The sequence below is a fragment of the Martes martes genome, assembly GCF_963455335.1.
Source record: "Martes martes genome assembly, chromosome: 10".
In the NCBI taxonomy this organism is placed as follows: domain Eukaryota; kingdom Metazoa; phylum Chordata; class Mammalia; order Carnivora; family Mustelidae; genus Martes; species Martes martes.
Genome location: NC_137898.1, coordinates 12976076 through 12996971, shown reverse-complemented (window position 1 = coordinate 12996971; position 20896 = coordinate 12976076). Strand labels below are relative to the sequence as shown.

The following is a 20896-nucleotide window of genomic DNA, read 5'->3' as shown; positions in this document are numbered from 1 at the left end:
GCTTAGGTCACCACGAATCGTTTGGTATCGCCTCGAACGCGGCCGCGAGAGGCAGGAGGGACCCCGACGAGATCAGAATGCACCCCTCTCTTGGAGGAAGAAGAAGCTCCAGTGAAATCAACGGTGTCCTCCCCACGCGGGAGACGAGATGTTCCCTTTAGGACACATCACACATACACATAAAAATGCACACACTCGCGCTCACACCCAAACTTGCACCCGCTCACCAGGGCGTTAAGGGGCACACGCACACACCCGGGCACATATCCCTTTGCCACCCATCCCAAGCTCACTCGCGCCAAACTCTCGAACACCTCACGGTTCCCACCCGTGCAGACACGCGCGCTGGTGGGCGCTCAGCGGCTTACCCATTTGCACACTCACGTGCCCTCCCCCTTCCGCGGGCCCGTTTAAAAGGTCGCGCGCAAGCACTCTAGAGTCACACCTGCACAAGGGTCCTTGTGCGCGCGTGCACGCTCGTAGGCACTCAACCTTGCACACGCAAACTCTTGCATATGCTATTCTTAGAGTCGCGCACACTCTGGGCTTGGGGTCTGGGAACGGAAGGAAAGGTGGAATCTAGGGGAGAGAAACGGTGGAGGCCTGGACATTCGCGCCGGGGACGCGGCAGGAGGGGGAGGTGACCCAGGAGCCCATCTCCTCCAGGAAAGTTGGGAGGGGGAACTGGCCAAGTCCACGGAGCTCTCTCACACTACTGCACCGCCCCCCCCACCCCACCCAGGAGAGGATTTCTCTCGAAGCGTGGCTCCGCGAAGGCGATCAAACAACGTCCTCCGGGTTCCCCAAGGAGGGGAGGGGGCCGGGATGGAGGGGGCTAGAGAGCCGCTCCCGCCTCCTAGTGGCCAGGAGAGGGTTAAGCCGGCTAGCTAGGAAGCGAGGGAGGAGCCAGCGAGTGCGGGAAGGAGTGGGGGTGGTTGGGAAGAGCATCCTCGCTGTCCCCACTCTCCCTCGGCGAGCAGCCGGGGCGCACGGACCGACGGACTGACGGACTCGCGCGCTGCCTGCGCTGCTGGGGGGCGCCGGCACCGGGCGTCGACGGCCAGCTCCAGCCCTCCCAGCCCCGTCGCGCCCCGCCCCGTCCCGTCGGGGCCGATGGCTCCTCCCGAGGCCCGCAGCCCGGGGGGCGCAGGGTAGAGCGCCGCGGCCGGGCCACACAGCCTGGGGACTCCCGGGCCCTCCCGGAGCCCCGCGGAGTCCCCGCCGTCCGTCCGGCGGGCTCAGGGAGCGAGAGGGAGCGCCCTCCCCCCGCCGCCCCCTCCCCCGAGCGTCGAGACAAGATGCTGCCCGGGCTCGGGCGCCTGCTGCAAGGTAGGGACCCCAGCCCGCCGGTGGGCGGAGGGCAACCAGGGGAGGGGAGCCGGGTGCCCCCTCCCCCAGGGCGCGAGGGTGGGGCCGCTGTGGGGGTGGGGGTTGCCTGGGGAGGGGGGAGAGGTTAGCCCGGGGCCCCGCCCCCGCGCCCAGGGATGCGGGCTGGAGGAGCGCACCCGGCTCGGAGCCTGCTGGGAGGTGCGGGTAGCTCGTGACCGAGGGGGGGACGCTGGGGCAGGCGGACCCGGCCCGGGCTCCACCTGCTCCGGGGGACGCTGAGGACTCTGGCCGGCTGGGGAAGCGCCGACTCAGCAACTCCTCGTGCCCCGTGCCTCAGCACTTTCCAGTCACCTGGGAAGGCAGGGGGTGTTGGTAGGGGGCTGTCTGGGAGGATAGGAGGCTCAGAGGGAAATCCTAACGGCCCTGCCTAGTAAGACAGATGGAGGGCGCTAGAAAGGGGGATAGTTCCATGGACTGAGTGACAGACTAGGGTGTGGACCAGAGATTGGGGGTGGGGTGAGGAAGGGGTCATAGAGAGGGGTGGGGAGCGAGAAGCAGTCGATGATGGAGAAAGTGGCTAGAGGAGGGAGAAAGACAGAGGAGGAATAAAGGTTAGACGGGAAAAGCATGGAGGGAAATGGGACCCAGGTGAGGACAGAGGAAGAGAGGAGAGAGGAGACCCGATGCACAGAGGGGTGGAGAGAAGGTGAGGGAGAGGAACCCAGAATCCGGAAAGCAGGGTGGGTAATGGGAAAGTGGAGGGCTGGGACTCTGGGGAATGGGAAGGAAAGGGGAGTGGGAAGAACGAAGCCTAAAAACCAGAGAGCGACGCGGCTGGCGGATAGAGCTGGGGTGTCAGGAGCCAGGAAGGGGGTCAAGGATGAGCGCTATGGTTGGCAACAGGGAACCACAGAGGGGAGGGAGGCTGGGGGCTGATGAGGATGGGAGCTGGGAAGGAAGGAAGAGGAGGAGGAAGAGGACAAGATGGGAGAGAGGGACCAGGGGGTGCTGCCCAGGGATGAGACAAAGAGGCTTCTGGTAACCACTTCCACGTGGGAAGCCCTCCATTCCCAAAGTGCCTGCTTGTCACATCCCTTCTCTCAGGAAGTGGTCGCTGGGCCAGCCTGGGGGGCTCTGAGCTCTGGGCCTTGGGGGCGGCTGTGAGGGGGAAAGGGTGAGGACATTCGAGTGGGCTGGCAGCCTCCAAGGCTGGGCACCCCGGCTGGCTGCATGCTGCCATTTATATCTCTGGGCCCCGTCGTCGGATCTTGCCACCGCTACCACGGTGGCTGCTTATTTTGGGGTGTTACATTCTGGCAGAGTGAGAAGCTGTTTGCAGCAGCTCTAAACCTCCGTCACCGCACCAGTGCTTCCCCAGGCCCCTGCGTCACTGGTGTCGCCACCACCTCCATTCTGCTCCAGGCTCCCACCTCCTCAGCCCCTGCCCCCTCAGCAGCTGCCTGCCAGGCCCTAGCCCTTCCCTAGCCTTTTGGGTGTGGAGCCGTTGCTGCTCATCTGGGACCCTGTGCCCTTCCTTCAGAGCCAGGGCCCTTGACTCCCCTTCCAGGGAGCACCTTTCCCAGGGGCCTCTCCACCCAGCAGGTCAGCACCCTGGCACCTGCCCTCCACCCGGAGTCCACCTGCCTCCTCCCCAAGCTCCTTCTTTCACCAGAGCCTCTGGACTAAAAGGTGGCTACTGGGGTGAGAACCTTGCTTCTGAGCCTTGGGACTCCAGGCTGATAGTCCAGAGTCCTTGACAGTGGTCCCTCGGTGAATGGATACTTTTTGGCTCTGGGCACCTCGGCCTTCCAGGATCGATACCTTATTCTGGCCTCTCTCTGCTCCGTCCCGTAGGTCAAACCTAGCCACATCTCCTGGATACCGGTCATTCCTTTTTGACTCCCAAACAGGCTGTCCTTTAGAGCAGCCACAAACTGAAGCCCAGAAGAAAAAAGTTGCTGGGAGTCTGAGTCCCTTCTTTGCTCCCCCATCACCACAACAGCATCATGACTGGCCCAGCCCCGTGCACCTGGGTGCACTTTCTGTCTCCCTTTACCTCAAGGGCAGTGACTGTCACACTCAGTGTGGTTTCTGTGGATGATGTGAGGTCTCCCAGAGAAAGGTCAGAGAGTCTCTTCTGACATGGACCAGTCTGGTTCCACCGGATACTAGGACCTGAGGCAACTCTGCGCTTGAGTGTCCCTTGCCTGGGCTGCAGATTGGAGGCAATAATATTACTCCATGGGCTTACACTGTGTTATACTCTCTGCGGAAGGCCGTAGAGTAAGACAAAGTCTGGCACACAGTAGGTGCTTCACGACAGATGGCTTCTGCCCATGCCTGCTCTGCGCTCGCCTGCGGCTGTAGCCATCACCTGCTGACTTTAGAAAAAAGGAAGAGGAGGAAAGAGAGGTTGGGGTGAGCCAAGAGGGTGGGGGAGGCTGTCACAGGGGCTCTCCTCAGCCTGTATAAGGAGTAAGCAGCAAAATGAAGCCTTCGAGAAAGATACTGAAGGCAGACTGTCAGAGATCCGGATCAGGAGGCCTGAGCTGCTTCCTCCGAAACTGACCCTTCCCCTCTCCAGCCCTCAGCGGTTCTGCCTGTGAAATAAGGCGGGGGTTTGCCCTTGAAGGCCATGGATGTACCCCCCCCCACTTCCGGCTCCAACACTTTGCATCTTGTCCTGGTCTTTGCCGGGGAGTCACAAGATGGGGGCTGGGAGTGGACGTGTGGTCCTCAGGGAGAGAGGAAAGACAAGGCCTGGAGGGAAGGAGTGATGGTGAGGAGCCGTGGGAAGCAGGCTCGGAAGCAGGGGTGGAGAAGAAGGAAAAGGGCGCCCGCCGGGCAGGGACTGAGGGCGGAGGAGGGAGGGAGTGGCATGGCTCACCAGCCCCCACTGCCTCTGCCCAGCAGCGCTCCAGCCAGGCCTGGGGGCAGAGAAACCCAGAGCCCCCCACCTTCCCCTCCTCCTCGCCTCCAGTGAGAGCCGCAGCCTGAATTATGGATGAGGCTCCTTGGGTTACAGCTGCTTTGCACGGCGGAGAGGGCCAGAAATGGCAACAGAGTCACTGTTACGCAGCAGCTGTCACGGAGGGGCCCCTTGCTCCGGGCCCCTCCTCAAAGAGCCTGCAGGGAACACCATCTCCGACGTGGGGCAGTGGGCCCTGATGAGCGTAGATGTGGGGACCAGCCAGAGGGGGCGTGGGGAAAGAGGAGAGGAGCCGGCTGATGTGGGCAAGCAGAGAGCCAAAGAGTCGCAAGTCAGCCCCTGTAGGCTTGGCCCCCAGGCTGGAAGAGACCCTGGGGCCAGGGAGTGGCCCCGGAGTCTGGAGAGCTCCCGAACCACACATCCTTCCCGCTGTCTCTTCTGGGGTGCCGGTCGGCCCTAGAGGCTGGGGTGAAGAGCTCTGTAATCCTCTGGAGGGCTGCTGGCCTTCAGAGCTCACACTCTCGTGAGCTTTGTGGATCAGGGGTGGGATTAAGGATGAGAAAAGGATTTGATTTCCTCCGGTGTCAAGTCCTCAGGGAAGCAAGCTCAGAGGCTGACTGCTACAAAGAGAAGTGTCCTGGCCAGGCATCAGGAGAATCCTTTCTGGTCCTTGCCCAGTCAGTCACTTTGCTGTGCGACCTTGGGCAAGCTCTTTGCCCTCTCTGAGCCCCATGTCCCTTGCATAGAACAAGAACTGGAACCACAGGGAGGACCTTTCCAGCTCTGAAATCTCCTATTCTAAGGCCCAAACCTCAGGCCTCACGAAACCCACCCAGGGTTCCCTGCTGCACTCCCGCTCCCCACCTCTGCCTGGTTCAGAGGAAGGGGTGAGAGACGTGCCCCTCCACCCCACGTGGCTCTGAGAAAAACTCGGGAGGAGAAAGTAATCGTGAAACGCCGCACGGGGGAGGGGTGAGAAGGGCCGAGAAACGCGGAGGTGGTGTGAAGGAACGGAACAGCAGCCGCTGTGTCACTGAGTTATTACATCACACCCAGCCTACACACGCACGGGGCCGCACTCACACACACGCGGAGGACAGCCGGCACACGCTCGCGCCGCAGGGCACCAGGAGGGGCCCGGTCAGAGCTGGGGCAGCGCCCGGAGCCAAGGAGTGGGAACACCACACACACCAGGCAAGGGGTGCCCCCCCCCACAACCCAGGGCAAAGGCACAGCAGGGTATCTGTGCTGTCCATGCCACACTCAGACCGGCGGTGCCATGGGCACACACCAGCTCAGCAGCACTCACACCCGTCCCTACAATCATACATTTGTGTCTAAGCACACACACACATTCACACACAGCCACCTCTGGAGTGCAAGGAGCACTCAGAGCCACAGACCCTCCGTCCTTCCCCTGGAGTCTCTGAAACCCACAGAGCCCCAGGATCTCGGGTCCTGGGTTCAAGGACCAGTCTCCCACCCCTCCCCCTGCCCTCATGGGGCTAACGCACTCCTTGAAGCAGAAGGTTCTCATCAGTGTGTGCCCAGAGAATCACTGCCTGGTTTATGGGGTGTCGGCTTCCCTTTCCCCAGGCAAATTTGCCAGGAGAAAATCCCAGGACACATCTGGAAATCATGATAAAGGGCAGAGGGCAAGCTAGATCCAGCTCGGAAGCTTATCAGCTGCAGAAGGCCGGGGACAGGGATGGATGGGGGGTCCTGCACCCGTATCCCAGCACAGGGTTACAGGGGCTTCGACACAACACTTTAGCCCCAGACCCTTAGGGCTCCCTGGGCCTGCTTCTCCATCTGTATCATAAGGAAGCTGAACTATTCCCATCATTCAAAAGTTACTTTGAAAAACCTATTATTTTTAAGTGACTTTGATGACTTTGAAGGAGGAGAGCCGGTGGTGTGAAATGCAGATTCCCAGGCTGTCACCCCAGAAATTCTGATTCTGCCTGCTTTCCAGGACCACCTGCCTGATTCTGTTGCAGGTAGCTGCTGGCCCAGTTAGACATGCACTGACCCCTGGTCCCTCAGGGCCCTTCCAGCCTGGAGAGGCCCTGGTTCTTCCAAGGTGAAAGCTGCTGGAAGGTGAGGTAGGGGCTGCAGGCCTGGGGGGCTTGGCAAGGCCAGACCCCGGGGCAGCCTGAGGGCCATGTTTCACAGGCCTTAGATTCACGAAGATTCTCAATTTAGTTCCAGGCGTTCTCAAATGGGGGCGACTCGCCCCCCAGGGGACATCTGGCAATGTCTGGAGACATTTAGGTTATCATAACCTGGGGGCAGGTGTTGCTGGCACCCAGTGGGCAGAGGATAGGGATGCTGCTAAATATCCTAAATAAGACATCTTACAGGACTGCCCGGTATAAGCAAGAACCATCAGGGGCCGGCCATCCGGAGCTGGAGAGCCCTGGCAGTTACATGGGCAAACCTTGCTTTCCACAGTGTCCTCTTGGCATTTCCTTATTTTTTAATACACCAGGAGCCTCAAAACTCAGCCACGGGTCAGGGCCTCTTGCGTCCCTGAGGGTTGCACCCAGAACGCCTCCCCCAGGAGCGCTGCCCTTAGGGGTAGGCGGGCAGGCCCCTGGCTGGCAGGCCTGGCCGCGGGAGGTGGGGGGATTGAGGGCGGGTGCCCAGAACCACCCGGCCTCCCTCTCCCACAGGTCCCGCCTCGGCCTGCCTCCTGCTGATGCTCCTGGCCCTGCCCCCAGCAGCCCCCAGCTGCCCCATGCTCTGCACCTGCTACTCGTCCCCGCCCACCGTGAGCTGCCAGGCCAACAATTTCTCCTCCGTGCCGCTGTCCCTGCCGCCCAGCACGCAGCGACTCTTCCTGCAGAACAACCTCATCCGCACGCTGCGGCCGGGGACCTTCGGGCCCAACCTGCTCACCCTGTGGCTCTTCTCCAACAACCTCTCCACCATCTACCCGGGCACCTTCCGCCACCTGCAGGCCCTGGAGGAGCTGGACCTCGGCGACAACCGGCACCTGCGCTCTCTGGAGCCCGACACCTTCCAGGGCCTGGAACGGCTGCAGTCCCTGCACCTGTACCGCTGTCAGCTCAGCAGCCTGCCCGGCAACATCTTCCGCGGCCTGGTCAGCCTGCAGTACCTCTACCTCCAGGAGAACAGCCTGCTCCACCTCCAGGTGAGCCGGCCCCGGGCACGCCTGCTGGGGCCGCCCCGCCCTCCCCTGGGCCCGGGGCTCCAATGCCCCAGGGCGCAGGGGGACCCCCTTCCTGCCAAGGTCTCTCCGGTTCCCCGCCCCTTTCCTGAGTTTCTGTTCCTCTCACTCTCACCAGGGGCTTTTCTTTATTTTCTCTCCTTATATCTTCCTGTCTGTGCCTGTTTGGGTCCCTCGCTGCCTCTCTCCCTAACTCTCCAACCCCCCATCTGTCTCCTCTGCCCGTCCGTCTGTCTGTCTATCCCTTTCTGTCCCTCTCTGCCTCTCTCACTAACTTGCCTCCCCCATCTGTCTTCTTCTGCCTCTTCTGTCTGTCTCCCTTCACACGCCCACTCTGCACACTCCCCCATGTCTGTCTGGGTGTATGTACGTGTCTCTTTCTGTGATCCCTCCTTTCCCCCCTGTTTGCCTTCGGGGGACTCTTGCCTTTCCCCGGGCACCCAGCCTGGAGGCCTTGGAGGCTGCTTTTCTCACCCACCCCTACGCCCTCCCACATCACGTCACGGGGAGGAGGAGCCAGAGGGCAGAGCCCCTGTACTTATGCCCCAAGGAAGGTTCCACCTCTCTCCAGCTCACTGGGTACTGGGACAAGGGGGAGTCCTAACCTTTCAGATTCCCCCAAACCTTTCGTCCCCGCGCAAGGGCAGAAGGAAAAGAAAAGGGTAAAGAGCGGTTAAGTAGCTGGAAAATGGATGCTCTGGAAACGGAAGGAATAACAGTAATTGCTATTTATTGTTATTGTCATTGATCTAAATATTGTTTATTGTTGTTGTTATGCTGACTGTTTGACAGCCAGATCCTCCCATTCTATTTCCCCAGGAAGCAATCACACACCCTCCAAACCACTCTGGAAGAAATTCCTCCCTGGGCTACACAGCCTCTGGCTGGAAGGGGGCAAGGACCTCTAAATTCTTACCTTCCCCCCCCCAATAAGCCTGGAAGGCCCTTGCTCCTCCCCACCCCGGGTCTGGAGCCTGCCTGGTTTCACCAATATGCTGATTTGCACATCAGGTCAGTGCCGATGACACGGGTCGTAGTAGCCTGACAAGTGTATGAAGCACCCACTATGTGCGAGGCGCTAAGGAGACAGCAGGGAGCTAAACAGATAAAGCTCCCTGCCTTCCGAGATAACATTCTAGTGGGGGAGAAAGACAAGAAGAAAAATGCAGACCCCGCTGGAGAAGTCTGCCATGGCCATGAGTACTGCCTAAACAATGGTTATAGTAGCTCCCACTACTACTTAGGAGGCACACTGGGTGTCTGGCCCTGTGCTAAGGACTATACAGGCATCGACTCTGGTATCATTTACAAGCACGTGGCGAATTTCAACCTTCCCCTGAGCCACAGTCTTCCCATCTGTAAAACAGGGGCAGCGACAGCCCCCCATCTCCTAGGGGTTTTATAAGCATTCGGTGCATGAATAATTTGTAAAGCACTTAGAATAGTGCTTGGCATGCGGTAAGCACTATGTAAATGCTTGTTAAAATACTATTTTAAAAAGAGAAACAAGCCTCATTTAACATTGGCCTTGGTGAAACAGCCCGTCTTGGACCCGATCCTGGAGATTTGGGTCATCTTCATGGAGGATACTGAGGCCACGAGCGGGTCCCAGAATACTCCCTCCCTTTCCTTTGCTTCCTAAATTTGCCTCGCACCTCAGCGTTTACAAAGTATATTCAGCCCCCTCATCTCACGTCTTCCTCCCTGTTGGAGGTTGTCTCCTTACAGACGAGGAAGCGAGGATGCGGCGGCCCGGGGCCCCAAAGATTTTGTAGACAGAAGGCCTCGACACATCAATTCTCTTAAACCACTGTCCGTGTGCCTGGGGGCTTGCGTGTCTCATCGTCCCAACAGCCTGGTTGTAGGGGACCGTTAGGGGCAGTAGGGACACAGAATGGAATTTTCCGGGGCCACACGACCCGTTAGTGCTCATGGTGCTGGAGCCTCTGGCATCTGATGACATTTTAGGAATGTCTGTCCCTCAGACCTCTCCCCCAGGGTCCGTCCAGCAGGGCAGGACGGACAGCGGTATGGGCTGGGCTTTGAAAGCACACTCTTTGGAGCCTGCCCGACTGAGGTTCAAATCCCAGCTGCTGTATGTCTTCGGACAAATCACTCAACCTCTCTGTCTTCATTTCCTCATCTGTAAAATGGTGACCAGGGTAGTACTTGACATTTACCTAAGATGCTCTGTGAGGCTGAAAATTTAGCCCAGAGCCCCCCTGCACACGGGTGCTATCATTGTCCTATTCCTGCTAGTAGCTGGACAGCAACTCCTACTGACACCCTGACCTCTTGACCAACACACATTAGTTGTTCAGGAGGATCAATCTGGAGCCAAAGCACCTGAGTTTGAATCCCTGCTCCGCTGTTTTCCGACTTACTTAACTTGAGGCAAGTTGCCTCCCCATTCTGAACCCCAGTTTCCTTATCTTTAAAATGGGAAAGATAAAAACAAGATCTTCCACAAAGAATGGCTACAAAAAGCCAATGAGTTTGTGTATACAAAGCACGTAGTTCAGTGCAGAATAAATGGGTCATGAGGACCGGACCCTCTGTCTCCTAGGCCTGGGCTCAAGCAGGGTCTGGGCAAAGGAGACCTTGAGTGGGCGAGGGAGGGCGGGGGTCCTTCTGAAAGGGGAAGTGCTTGTCCTGCACCCTGTGGTGTGAATGGTGGGCGGGGGGGGGGTGGGGGGCCCCCAGGACCTCAGGGGAAGGGAGCATCTCCTCACCAGCCCCTGCAGAGAGGAGAAAGAGCCGCCTCTGCCAGGGGACTGCCTGGGGAAAGAGCCAGGCCAGGAGACGGTACCGGCAGGTGAGGAAATTGCGCAGATCGCAGGTGTGACCCAAGATGGAGCCTGCCCAGAGAGGGGAGCTTTGGAGGGGGCGAGGGGCCACAGCTTTTCAGAAAGAGAAGTGGAGGTGGGGTAGGGCAGAGTTTCTCACGAACTGTCTGTTGTAGGCCAGGCACCGTACCAGGGGGCGTTCCTTCATCAGCTTACGGAGCGCCGTCTCCATGCCAGGTGGCGTTCTGGGTGCCAGGGCTTCAAGAGTGAGCAGGAACAGAGTTCCTCCCCTCCTGGAGTTTATTTCCTATGACTAGAACCAGGTGACAGAGACACAGTTCTCTCCTTCAGTCATGTCAGCCTGCATGGTGCATAAGGGCAGTCTTCCAGGCAGGCAGAGCTGGGTGTGAATCCCAGGCCCACCTCCGGCTTGCCCTGTGGCTCTGGGTGTTACTTCGCCTCTCTGAGCCTCCACGGACCCATCCGTAAAGCGGAGAAAACGACCGGCACTTCAGAGGCACGTTGTGAGGGTTAAAGTCGATGCTGCCTGAAAAGGGCTCAGCGATGTGTGTGGTTCAGAGTAAGCATCATTCCTCCACCGAGGACACTGAGGACCAGGCCCCGGTGCAAGGTCACCCAGACAGTCAGGAGCACAGCCTAGAACCGGCCCGGGTCTGGCTGACTCCGGAGTTCACCCCCACTTTCCAGCACGTAGAGCCGTTGGACCCTAGGCAAGTCACTTGCCTTCTGGGGGCCTTCCTCTCCTATTCTCCGGAAGGGACGCAATAATATTATCTGCCTCGTGGGGCTGTGATGATTCAATTACTATGTGAGGTCTGGGCAGCACAGAGCTTGGCACCCAGCGAGGGCTCTGACGCAGACGATGACGGTGACACCTGGCAGAGATTGGTGAGCCCTGTGAGTGGGGGTGCCTGGCACGGAGCAGACACTCAATACAGCTTTGCTGAATGAATGAGGTACACTCCAGGACTCACTTACTCATAAATATCAGATGAGGCTAGATCTTAATGATCAACTCTCTCAAGTCCCTTGCTTCATAGATGAAGAAACCTGAGGCTCAGAGAGGTTGTGGGGCTGCCCAAGGTCACACAGCCCAGCAGCTGGTGCCAGAGACTGGAGCTGGGAGGGTGGAAGGAGGCAAGGTGAAGAGCAGGATGCTGGATGCTGTTGGGCCTGGAGGGGGGAGTTGGGGGGGGCAGGGATCCTGTGTTGAGATTCCAAATGGATGCAGAGAGCCGTGAACCGACCTGCAGGGAGGTGAGGGAAATGTGGTTTTCGAAATGGAAGTGGATGACTTTAGCAGCCACTCTCAGCCCGGGGGGGGGGGGGGGGGGCACAGGGTGGGGAGGGCGAGGGCTGTGAAAGTCAAGAGCTTATTAATGCACAGAGAACGTTTTAATGGGGAGAGAGGAAGGCCCGCATTTGAGAGCTGCAGCCCAGGAAGGGGCCGGGGCATCTGGCAACAGCTGGGATGAAGGGAGGGGTATGGACCCCGGATGGAGCCTCAGCGAGGGGGAGGGCCAGGACATTCCCAAGAGGGAAGAGGGGGAAGTAGAAGAGTTGAGATCAAGGGATTCTGTAGACCCCAAATTGGGGCTGTGGATCAAAGGCGTCTGAATTTCTGGGGTGTCTGGTCTTTGGTCTTCCCTTCCTGACCTCAGGAAGTCCCAAGAGTGCTGGTGACCTCTGCTTCTACCCCCACCCCATGTTGATCCTGACCAGTTATCTAGGGGTGTCCCACCTTGGCTGACACTCCATAAACAAGGAAAACCCTAACAAGGTGTCTGAGTGGAGGGGTTTCAGAGCGCACTCGGTGGGGGCCAGGAAGAGAAGGACAAGGGCGCCAGGCCAAGCTGGGACAGGCTGAGGCCACAGGCGTGCAGAGAACCACGGAGCCGGACACAGGGTGGTGGCAGCAGGGGGCAGAGAACGCTGGTGTCAGAGACAGCCAAGAAGGTTGAGGGGACGGATCTCAATGTGGCCAAGAGGAGGGTTCTTGGCAGGCTCAGTTCCTGCAGCGGAAAGGGCGGAAGGCAGATGGGAGGGGGCGAGAAAAGCAGGAGCACAGGAAGGTGGAGGCTGTGGGTGTGGGCTGGGAGTCAACGCCCTCCCCCCACCTGCGAGCCTGCCTCCGGGCTCCTAGGTGGGAAGGGCGGGATCATGCCCCAGCTAGGAAAGGATGGGAAACAGCCTGGAGACAGCATCCAGGGGTGCGCAGGCTTCAGTGCCGCAATGCTCTCATCCCTGAGAACCAGGCCTTCTGGGCCTGCTGACCACAGGGGTATCCTCCACAGAGGGGAGGACCTCGGTACTGGGGCTCTGGGCCCCTCTCTGGCAAGCCCTTGGTCTCTCTGGGTCTCAGTGCTCTCCTCTATAAAAAGCGGCTGGACCAGGGGACCCGGAAGCACTATTCGAGTCAGGCTGACCACCAAGCTGGTGAGCTGGTTAAGGGACAGAATCCAGCTCCCTGCCCCCAGGAAGCACACCTACACCTACACCCGCACCCCCATTCATTCTGGATCACCGTCCAGGATCTGTCCAGCACTAACAAGTCCTGATTCTGGGACGCCCCAGCCCCAGGCAGGCAGGTGGGACAGGCCTTGAAGGGGGCCAATGATGGAGGGCATCAAACAGGCTTCCTTCCCCTCCCTCCTCCCTCTGGTGGGTGTCGCTGACACCTGGTCCCTTTAATATCTTATGGAAGTAGAACAGCAGAACTTTTGAGCCCCAGGAAGCTCCTCTGTTAGAGGAACAGGGATGGACCTAACTGTAACCAAGACCCTACCGTCACCATAACCGCTTTTTATTGATGGTGGTCTCTGTGCCCACCCAGGCCGTATCCTTCCAGCATGATCTCACCTAACCCTCCCTCAGCCCTCTGCAGCCAGGAGGAGGGCACGCTGGATCGGAAGCCCCGGGCTCTCACTACTGAGCCTGTGGGCTTCACTGGACCGAATCCCAATGTGCCAGGCACTGTGCCCAGTGCTTCACCCATCTGCTTTTTGTGTGGATTGTCTCCCTTAATCCTCAGCTCCAACACAGGAGGACGTACACTCATTCCCATTTTATAGATGAGGAAACCGGCTTAGAGAGATTACTGGCTTGGCTAAGTTAACAACAGCGGCCAACCCACTGAATGCCTACCTCATGGAAATCTTGTTCTCAGTCACCTAATATATGTTGCTTCATTTCATCTGCCCACCTTACAGGTGAAGAGACTGAGTCAGAGATACGGAGACTTGCCCAGAGTGGCACAGTCTGTACGGAGAGATCCAGGATTCGAAGTCAGGAAGTCTGGGCGCCCAGCCTGCATGCTTAAGCAAGCCCAGGGTTCTCATTCTCCAGGTGTGGCCCTCTGACGAGCAGCATCAGCACCACCTGGGAACAGATCCTGCGGCTACACCGCAGACCTGCTCAATCAGAAACTCGGGGTTGGGGGGCGGTGCACAGCACGCTGGGCTCTGCAGGGCATTCAAAGCACTAACGTTGGAGAACTACTGGCCTCAACTACATTGTTTTCCCCACATTAACTTCTCAACCGGTTAGGGGAGGCAGGATTCGAACCCAGAGCCGTCCGAATCAAAAAGTCAAACCCTTTGCGTTCTACCACGATGCTCTCCCTCTTTCCCTTCCTCCCCACGTGCCTCTGAGGACCACTCTCTTCTTCTCTCCCCCACCCCCACCCCAGGATGACCTGTTCGCGGACCTGGCCAACCTGAGCCACCTCTTCCTCCACGGGAACCGCCTGCGGCTGCTCACGGAGCACGTGTTCCGCGGCCTGGGCAGCCTGGACCGGCTGCTGCTGCACGGGAACCGGCTGCAGGGCGTGCACCGCGCGGCCTTCCGCGGCCTCAGCCGCCTCACCATCCTCTACCTGTTCAACAACAGCCTGGCTTCGCTGCCCGGCGAGGCGCTGGCCGACCTGCCGTCGCTCGAGTTCCTGCGGCTCAACGCCAACCCCTGGGCGTGCGACTGCCGCGCGCGGCCGCTCTGGGCCTGGTTCCAGCGCGCGCGCGTGTCCAGCTCCGACGTGACCTGCGCCACCCCCCCGGAGCGCCAGGGCCGCGACCTGCGCACCCTCCGCGAAGCCGACTTCCAGGCGTGCCCGCCCGCGGCGCCCACGCGGCCCGGCAGCCGCGCGCGCGGCAACAGCTCGTCCAACCACCTGTACGGCGTGGCCGAGGCAGGGGCGCCGCCCGCCGACCCCTCCACCCTCTACCGAGACCTGCCCGCGGAAGACCCGCGGGGGCGCCAGGGCGGGGACGCGCCCACGGAGGACGACTACTGGGGGGGCTACGGGGGCGAGGACCAGCGGGGGGAGCAGACGTGCCCGGGCGCGGCCTGCCAGGCGCCCCCGGACTCCCGCGGCCCCGCGCTCTCGGCCGGGCTGCCCACCCCTCTGCTTTGCCTCCTGCTCCTGGCGCCCCACCACCTCTGACTGCGGTGCTGAGACTGAAGAGGCCTGTGTGTCCCCCCCTTCCCCCACCCCCACCCCCACCCCCAGCGGCGGCTCGGTCCGCCCCCGGCCCGCCCCGCTCCCCAACCCACCCCCACCCCCACCCCCACCCCCGGCCTCTGCAGCCTTCCTCTCCCCTCCCCAGAGACGGACAGGCCGCCTCTCCCTGCCTCCGGGGCTGCTGGCTCAGGACTGGGTTGCGCCAGCCCGGTGGCTCAGCCCTGTTCTCCCCAACTCCGGCCATTAACTCTCTCCCACCCCAAGGCTGGGGTGGGGCACCCCAGGCAGCCGCCGACCCCTTCTCCCTGCGCCCACCGTGGACTCGAGAGGGGCTTTGTCTGCAGAGCATCGCCCACCAGCAGAGCCTTTGGAAGCTCCCGGGAAGGGAGCCCCGCCTAGGAGTCCTTTGGAGGGATGCCTCAGTTGGGGCCAGGCTAACTCTAGGCCCCTGCTTCTCCTAGCCCCCCTCAACCTCCCGACACTGGAGGAATACTTTTCTCCTAAGTCTACCCGGGACACTTTTTAGGGTGCCTGGAGGGAACTTTCCTCTCCACCGTGGCCCCTGTGTGGTGAAGATCAACAGAAGTCGTTTGGGAAAAAAAAAAAAATTTATTAAAAAATTCTATTATTTTATCTTCTTCTGTAAGATTTGTTGGCTCAGGACCCCAAAAGTGGGAGGAGGGCTTAGAACCATCAGAGCCATGAGAACTAGCAGGCTCAGGGTCAAGAGGGTTAGAGAAAGAGGATATGTCCCAGGCAACCAAAGTGCTTCTTACTGGCTGGAATGCTGCTCCCCCATGATGAGAAGCTGAAGACTGAGGAAGAGGGATGACCCTGGAGTCCTAAGTAGGCCAGGTGAATTCTGACAGCCAAGAGTGGGTGCTGATATCACCTTGCTTCCCACTGGTCTGGGAGAAGCAGCTACAGACCACCCTGAGTTTTCTGGCACCTGAGGAGTTGAGGCTGGGGAAGGCCTCCAGCCTGGTTAATGGCTCCCTCCCAGGCCCTGTTCCTTCCGGAAGGAAGAGCATTTTCCATCTTACCCTTCAAGGAGAAATAACAGACATCCAAGGGCACAGCCAGCCCAAACATGGCTTTGGGCAAATCTGAAAAAGGCACCTCATCCTCAGGGCAACCCAGCCCCACACCACAACAAACACTTGCCCTCTTGGCTGAGTGCCTTTATGCAGTGTACAGCCTGCACAGCTGTACACAACAACCCTATAGATTAGTGATCTCTTTCCCTTGGCTCCTGTGAGGTGGGATGGACCAGGTTAGAGAAGCAGTTCTACAAGCAGGTTAGAGAAGAAACCAAGGTCCTAAGGTGACCAGAGGGACAAGAATCCCAAGTTGGGGTACCCTGCTGGCTTAAGTATGATCTGAAGCTTCATCTTTCCAGTGTGTGAAAGGGAGGGGTAGAGGTAGGACTAGGGAGGCCCGGGGAAGGAAAGAGCCAGACTAAGTAGAACCTGAGAGAGAGGTTAGGGGTGAGCCTCATCAGACCAACTGGGGAGAAGTTTGATGGTTTACATTTAGGATTAAGACTCTAACTCAGGGGGTGGGAATGGAAAGAGAGGGGGCCTGGATGCCAGGGCTCAGAGAGCAGGGATGCTGAGATCCTGTGACTCTGGTAAGGCAAGTCAGAAGGATGGCAAGGAGAGGAGGCAGAAACAGGAAGGAGTCAACACTGAAGGCCCGAGGCAGGGGGACCTTGGATAAGACTACAGGGTGGGTGGGGAAACAGTGAAAACAGTAGCTAACCAGGGACCTGGGGAGCTGGGGCCTCACAGGTGCCTGTGTCAGGCTGGCTTTGAGGAGGCTAGCCAGCGGGATAGGGGGGCAAGAGCTCTGGTGGAGGAGGAGGTGCTGGGGACTGGGCAGGGGGAGGGAGGATGCTGGGAAATCAGAAGCAGGCTGTCCAGGTCACAGAATTATCGTTGTGAAATATTCATGGGCCTTTGGTCCAGATGCTATTTCAGAACAGTGAAAGCAAGAGGAGTGTGTGAGCCTCAGGAAGAAGCCTACAGCAGTGCCTCTTTCCACCACCCCCACCTCCACCACCACCAGCCCAGACAGACCCACGGACGCCCATCACGTGCACACCCACGCTCACACGCTCTCTCACACACACTCGCACAGTGCAGAGCTATGGAGCACGTGCAGGCCAGCTGACACCCACGGGTCCCACAAACAGGCAGATGCACCCCAAATGCATGCACGCATAGCCACACAACTCCCGAAGCAGGACCCTGCACAGATACCACCTCCAGAGATCTCGAGCGCACACATCCCCCAGCATCTCGGGACAACTCAGATTTACAGCCTTGAGCTGCACACCCTGAAAACAGGAGGGGCTTTCAAGGCCATCCTATGCAATCACCAGTGTTCTGATGGGGAAACTGAGGCCCCGAGAGGGGAGGGGATTTGTCCAAGAGCCCCCACCCTTGAACAAAACAAAGCTCATTCACCTGCCGCATTCTGTGAGAGGACCCACATCCTGCATTGTCTACCAGACCCCCAGGCTCACTGTGCTTAACTCCTCTCTGTAACCTGTCTGCCTGGTTACCCAGTCCCCTCCTGGCCAGACCCATCCCTCCCTTTCCATTCCCTCCACCATCCCCCTGCTCCATCTCCTCATTACCTCAGGCCTAGAATAGAGAAGAAAATAGCAGTACCCCCCTCCCTGGTTTTCCTACCTTCAGCCTCTCTCCCTCCCCCCCGCGGCCCACGGTGGCCAGATTCAACCGACCAAAATTTGCCTTGGGTTTTCCTGTCACTTGGAAGCCTACAATACCTCCTTACTGCCTGCAGGTTAGAGATGAAATGCCTTAGCCGACCATCAAAGATATCTCAGAGTTGGTTACCAACTGCCTTTCTCGCCTTTTCTCTCAAGGCCTCGCCCCAAACCTTCACTCGGGCTAGAATGATTGTATCACGCGGTCCGTCAGTTACCCTGCACTCGCAACCCACAAACCTGCTTTGAAATCTCTATTAAAGTTCCTCGATCTCCCCCAAACGAGGAAGCCTCTCCCCGCTCCTCAGATGACAGACTCCAGACCCCTTCCGCCAAGGCCCAGTCTGCCCCTCTCTGACCTTATCAGTGGGGGTTCTTTGACTGTCCTTCAAAGCAGCCGTGAAGGCTCCGGCTCAGGCTACCTGCAGGCAGATGGCTGCCCCCCACTGGCCACCTTGGGAATCACAGCCAGGCGTCAGTCAAAGTAAACTGAGCGTGAGCATCCATCCAACCGCCTGGGGAGAGGAACGGGAGAAGGACGCCAGATGACGGGGTTTATAAGCCCTTAAGCCTCTAAGGTTCTTACCCTCAGAGTGGCGGGGAGGGCTCTCAGCCCTGCTTTCAGAACTGCTAGCACCCGACTTCAGACCCCTAATCCCTAAGAGAACCCCCCTCCTCTGAGATACAAAGACACGGGGCTTCCGGGACACTGCGGAAGGGAAATTCGCCCACCAGGCTCTGAGAGGCCACAAGGTCAGGGACAGTCCAGGTGGCAGACCCAAGGTCCGGCTGGGGTCAGGTTTCTACATGAATTTTTAATGCTTCCAGCCAGACCTGTCAGATGTTCCGAAACCTGAGCTTCTCCTTTCATTTCTGTACACCGTGCCCTTCCCCATCCCCATTGCCCCTGGGGGTAGGGCAGGGAGGACAGGCCTGGGACAGTGACCAGTGGCCTCTGGAGAAATGATTTTGGGGAAGTGGAAGGTGAATGACCTAGTTATTCTTCTACTTACTGTGTGACCTTCAGCAAGTTACTTAACCTCTCTGATTGTCTATTGTGTTTTTTTTTTTTTTTCTTCATTTGTGACCTGAGGACAATAGCACCTGCTTAAATCAACTTGCTGTGGGGAGTAAATGCAATAACCCCGTGGAAAGGTGACCTAGTATGTGCTGTTATTATCTTCCCTCAAGTCCAGCTTCCCTCCCCTTCTACCTTCCAACCCCCGGGTGCCTCTCGCCCCTTTCTTTCGGAGGCAGGAGCTTTGGTTGGTTCTGCCCACTCCCGGCCAAGATCCTTTAGCCTTTCTAAAAACTTCAGCTGAAGAGGGGGAAAGGAATGGAGACGCGGAGGTCAGGCAGGTGGAGTAAGAGAGGAAGATGGTGGGGCTGAGGTGAAGGGGAGGGAAGCAGGCGGCAGAAGGGAAGGGGAAGACCCTACTCAGAGAGAATAGAGCTAGGTGCAGACTCCTTTCTTTCCTTTCTCCCTTTCTCCTTCCTTCCTTTTCTCCTTCCTGGCACATTCTCCACGCCTGGTGCGATCGTGCCAGAAGCCTGGATGGCCGTTCTGAGCAGAGGTGAGGTCAGAAGCACGGAGGCAGGGTTGGCAGGGGAAGGGGGAGCCTTGGAAGAAATCTTGCCCACTCTTTCCTGCCCACCAATTCCCTGCCTGTATTTTTTTTCTTTTTTAATGAGGGTCTTCTACATTTTTAGGTGGGAAGTTGCTAAAATGCAGATTCCTGAGCGCCTTAGCCCTGCTGAATCAGATCACCGAGGGACCCTGGAGCCTCAGTTTAACAAGTGGGGGTTGGTTACTGAGCACTCTAAAAGCTGAGAAACATCCCGAAGATGGGGTGGTCAGGGAAGGGGGGCAGAGTAGAGACAGCAAAGGAAGAAAAGTTAGATTCACCCCCACCCCCAAGGCAGGGACACTTGGTGAAAGTAACAGGCGACACTCCAGCGCCAAGAGGGTGATGCCGGGGGATAAAGGAGGGGGGAGGCAGAGGGAGGACGCGGAGACCATGGGGACGGGGACACAGCAGAAGTGAGACCCCGGGTAAGCAGCCACTAGGGGAAACAGACGCGTACAATGTGTCCCCCACCCTCGCGGCGGTCTGAGACCCTGAACTTCTGGACGCGGGATGCGGACACGCAGGAGGCGTCTTCTCGGTTTCTGGGGCAGGGGGTCAGGGAGGAAGCCGCCCCTGCAGGGACCCGCGGCCCTCCCCGGAGGCCAACGCCCAGACGTCAGGACACTCGCCTATGCCTCCCAGGCCGGAGCCCGCCTCCCCTGCCCTCGGAACTGGGCTCGGGTCCCGCACCCGCCTGACCTTCTCCCTCCCTCCACCCCCCACCCCCCAGTCCCAGCTCATTTGCATAAAGTTCCAATTAACACGTTTTCCCTCAGCTATTTACGATCCCTGAACTCGCTCCCAACTCGGGAGCCGGCTTCCCGCCGCCCCCTCGCCCCTCGGGGTGCAGCCCCATTAACCCTAGCGCCCCGGGCGGCTCGCGGCGGCCTTGACCCAGCCGGCCCCGCCAGCGCAGGGGGGCGACCCAGGGGCTAGGGGCGCGCCCTGGGGCGGCCGGCTGCGCAGCGGGGGCCGCGGCAGGCCAGAGGCCGGGCTCTCCGGGAGAAAGGCCGGCACTGGCCCCCACTCTTGCAGGAAAGAGATGGGGAGGGGGGCTTCTCCTGGGAGACTCGGGGCGTCGAAATTCCTCGTTCCTCATCCTCCGGCCCCCGCACCCCTCCTCCCCCCCGCCACGTACCCTCTCCCCTCCCCAGCCATCTGTTCCGCTCGGCAGCGCCGCGACAAACACGGCTCTAGCTCGCTTCCGCCCCTGCCCAGCCCCCTCCCCAAGCTCTCCACCCCTCCCCCGGGAGGCCGAGATTTCTGGAGGCAACTCCCACCCGGTCCGAAGCCCCAGCTGGGCCGGGGCCACCGTCCAGGCCCCCCTCCCTCGGTCTGAGGGCCGGTGGGGGTGCAGATGACGGTTGAAAGTGTGGGGGTCGGGAAGGCGTGAGCCGTCCAAGGAGGGCAGCACAAGCCAGGGTGGGAGTAGAAGGGGGTCGAGGCCCAGGTAGGACCGGCTAGGGGGGAGGCTGTGTGTGGAGGGGTGTGTTGGGGGGGATTCCCTTTTGGTTCTCCGCCCCCCTCCCCCCACCCCACCCCAGCCCCACCCCCACCCCATCCCAGACGCAGCCCCGCAGCGCCGCCTGCTGGATACACCCAGCACCCGGTGCAGGGCTTTGCTTGCTCTGCCCACCAGCAACCCGTTCTGGTGGGATCCTTCCCTCGTGATCAAACTCCCCGCCAGATTACTCGGAGGGTCAAGGTCCGGGACGGCGAGCACAGTGAGACCCAGGCTGGCCCCCCGGGAACCCACCCAACTCCTTAGCGGGCGCTGTCCAATCCTAGTTTAGTATTTCGCAAAACGGGAACTGTGTTGA

At 59.5% G+C, this 20896-nt stretch overlaps 1 protein-coding gene across 1 annotated transcript; it reads left to right on the top strand.

The window, feature by feature from the left end:
• Positions 1 to 1298: 1298 nt before the first annotated feature.
• On the top strand, positions 1299 to 14696 carry RTN4RL2 (reticulon 4 receptor like 2; the record flags this gene model as incomplete). The annotated part of the gene is made up of 3 exons (XM_080816517.1): positions 1299 to 1329; positions 6934 to 7415; positions 13947 to 14696. 3 exons carry the CDS (start codon positions 1299 to 1301, stop codon positions 14694 to 14696), a joined length of 1263 nt encoding a protein of 420 aa, XP_080672643.1.
• Between the last annotated feature and the right edge of the window lie 6200 nt (positions 14697 to 20896).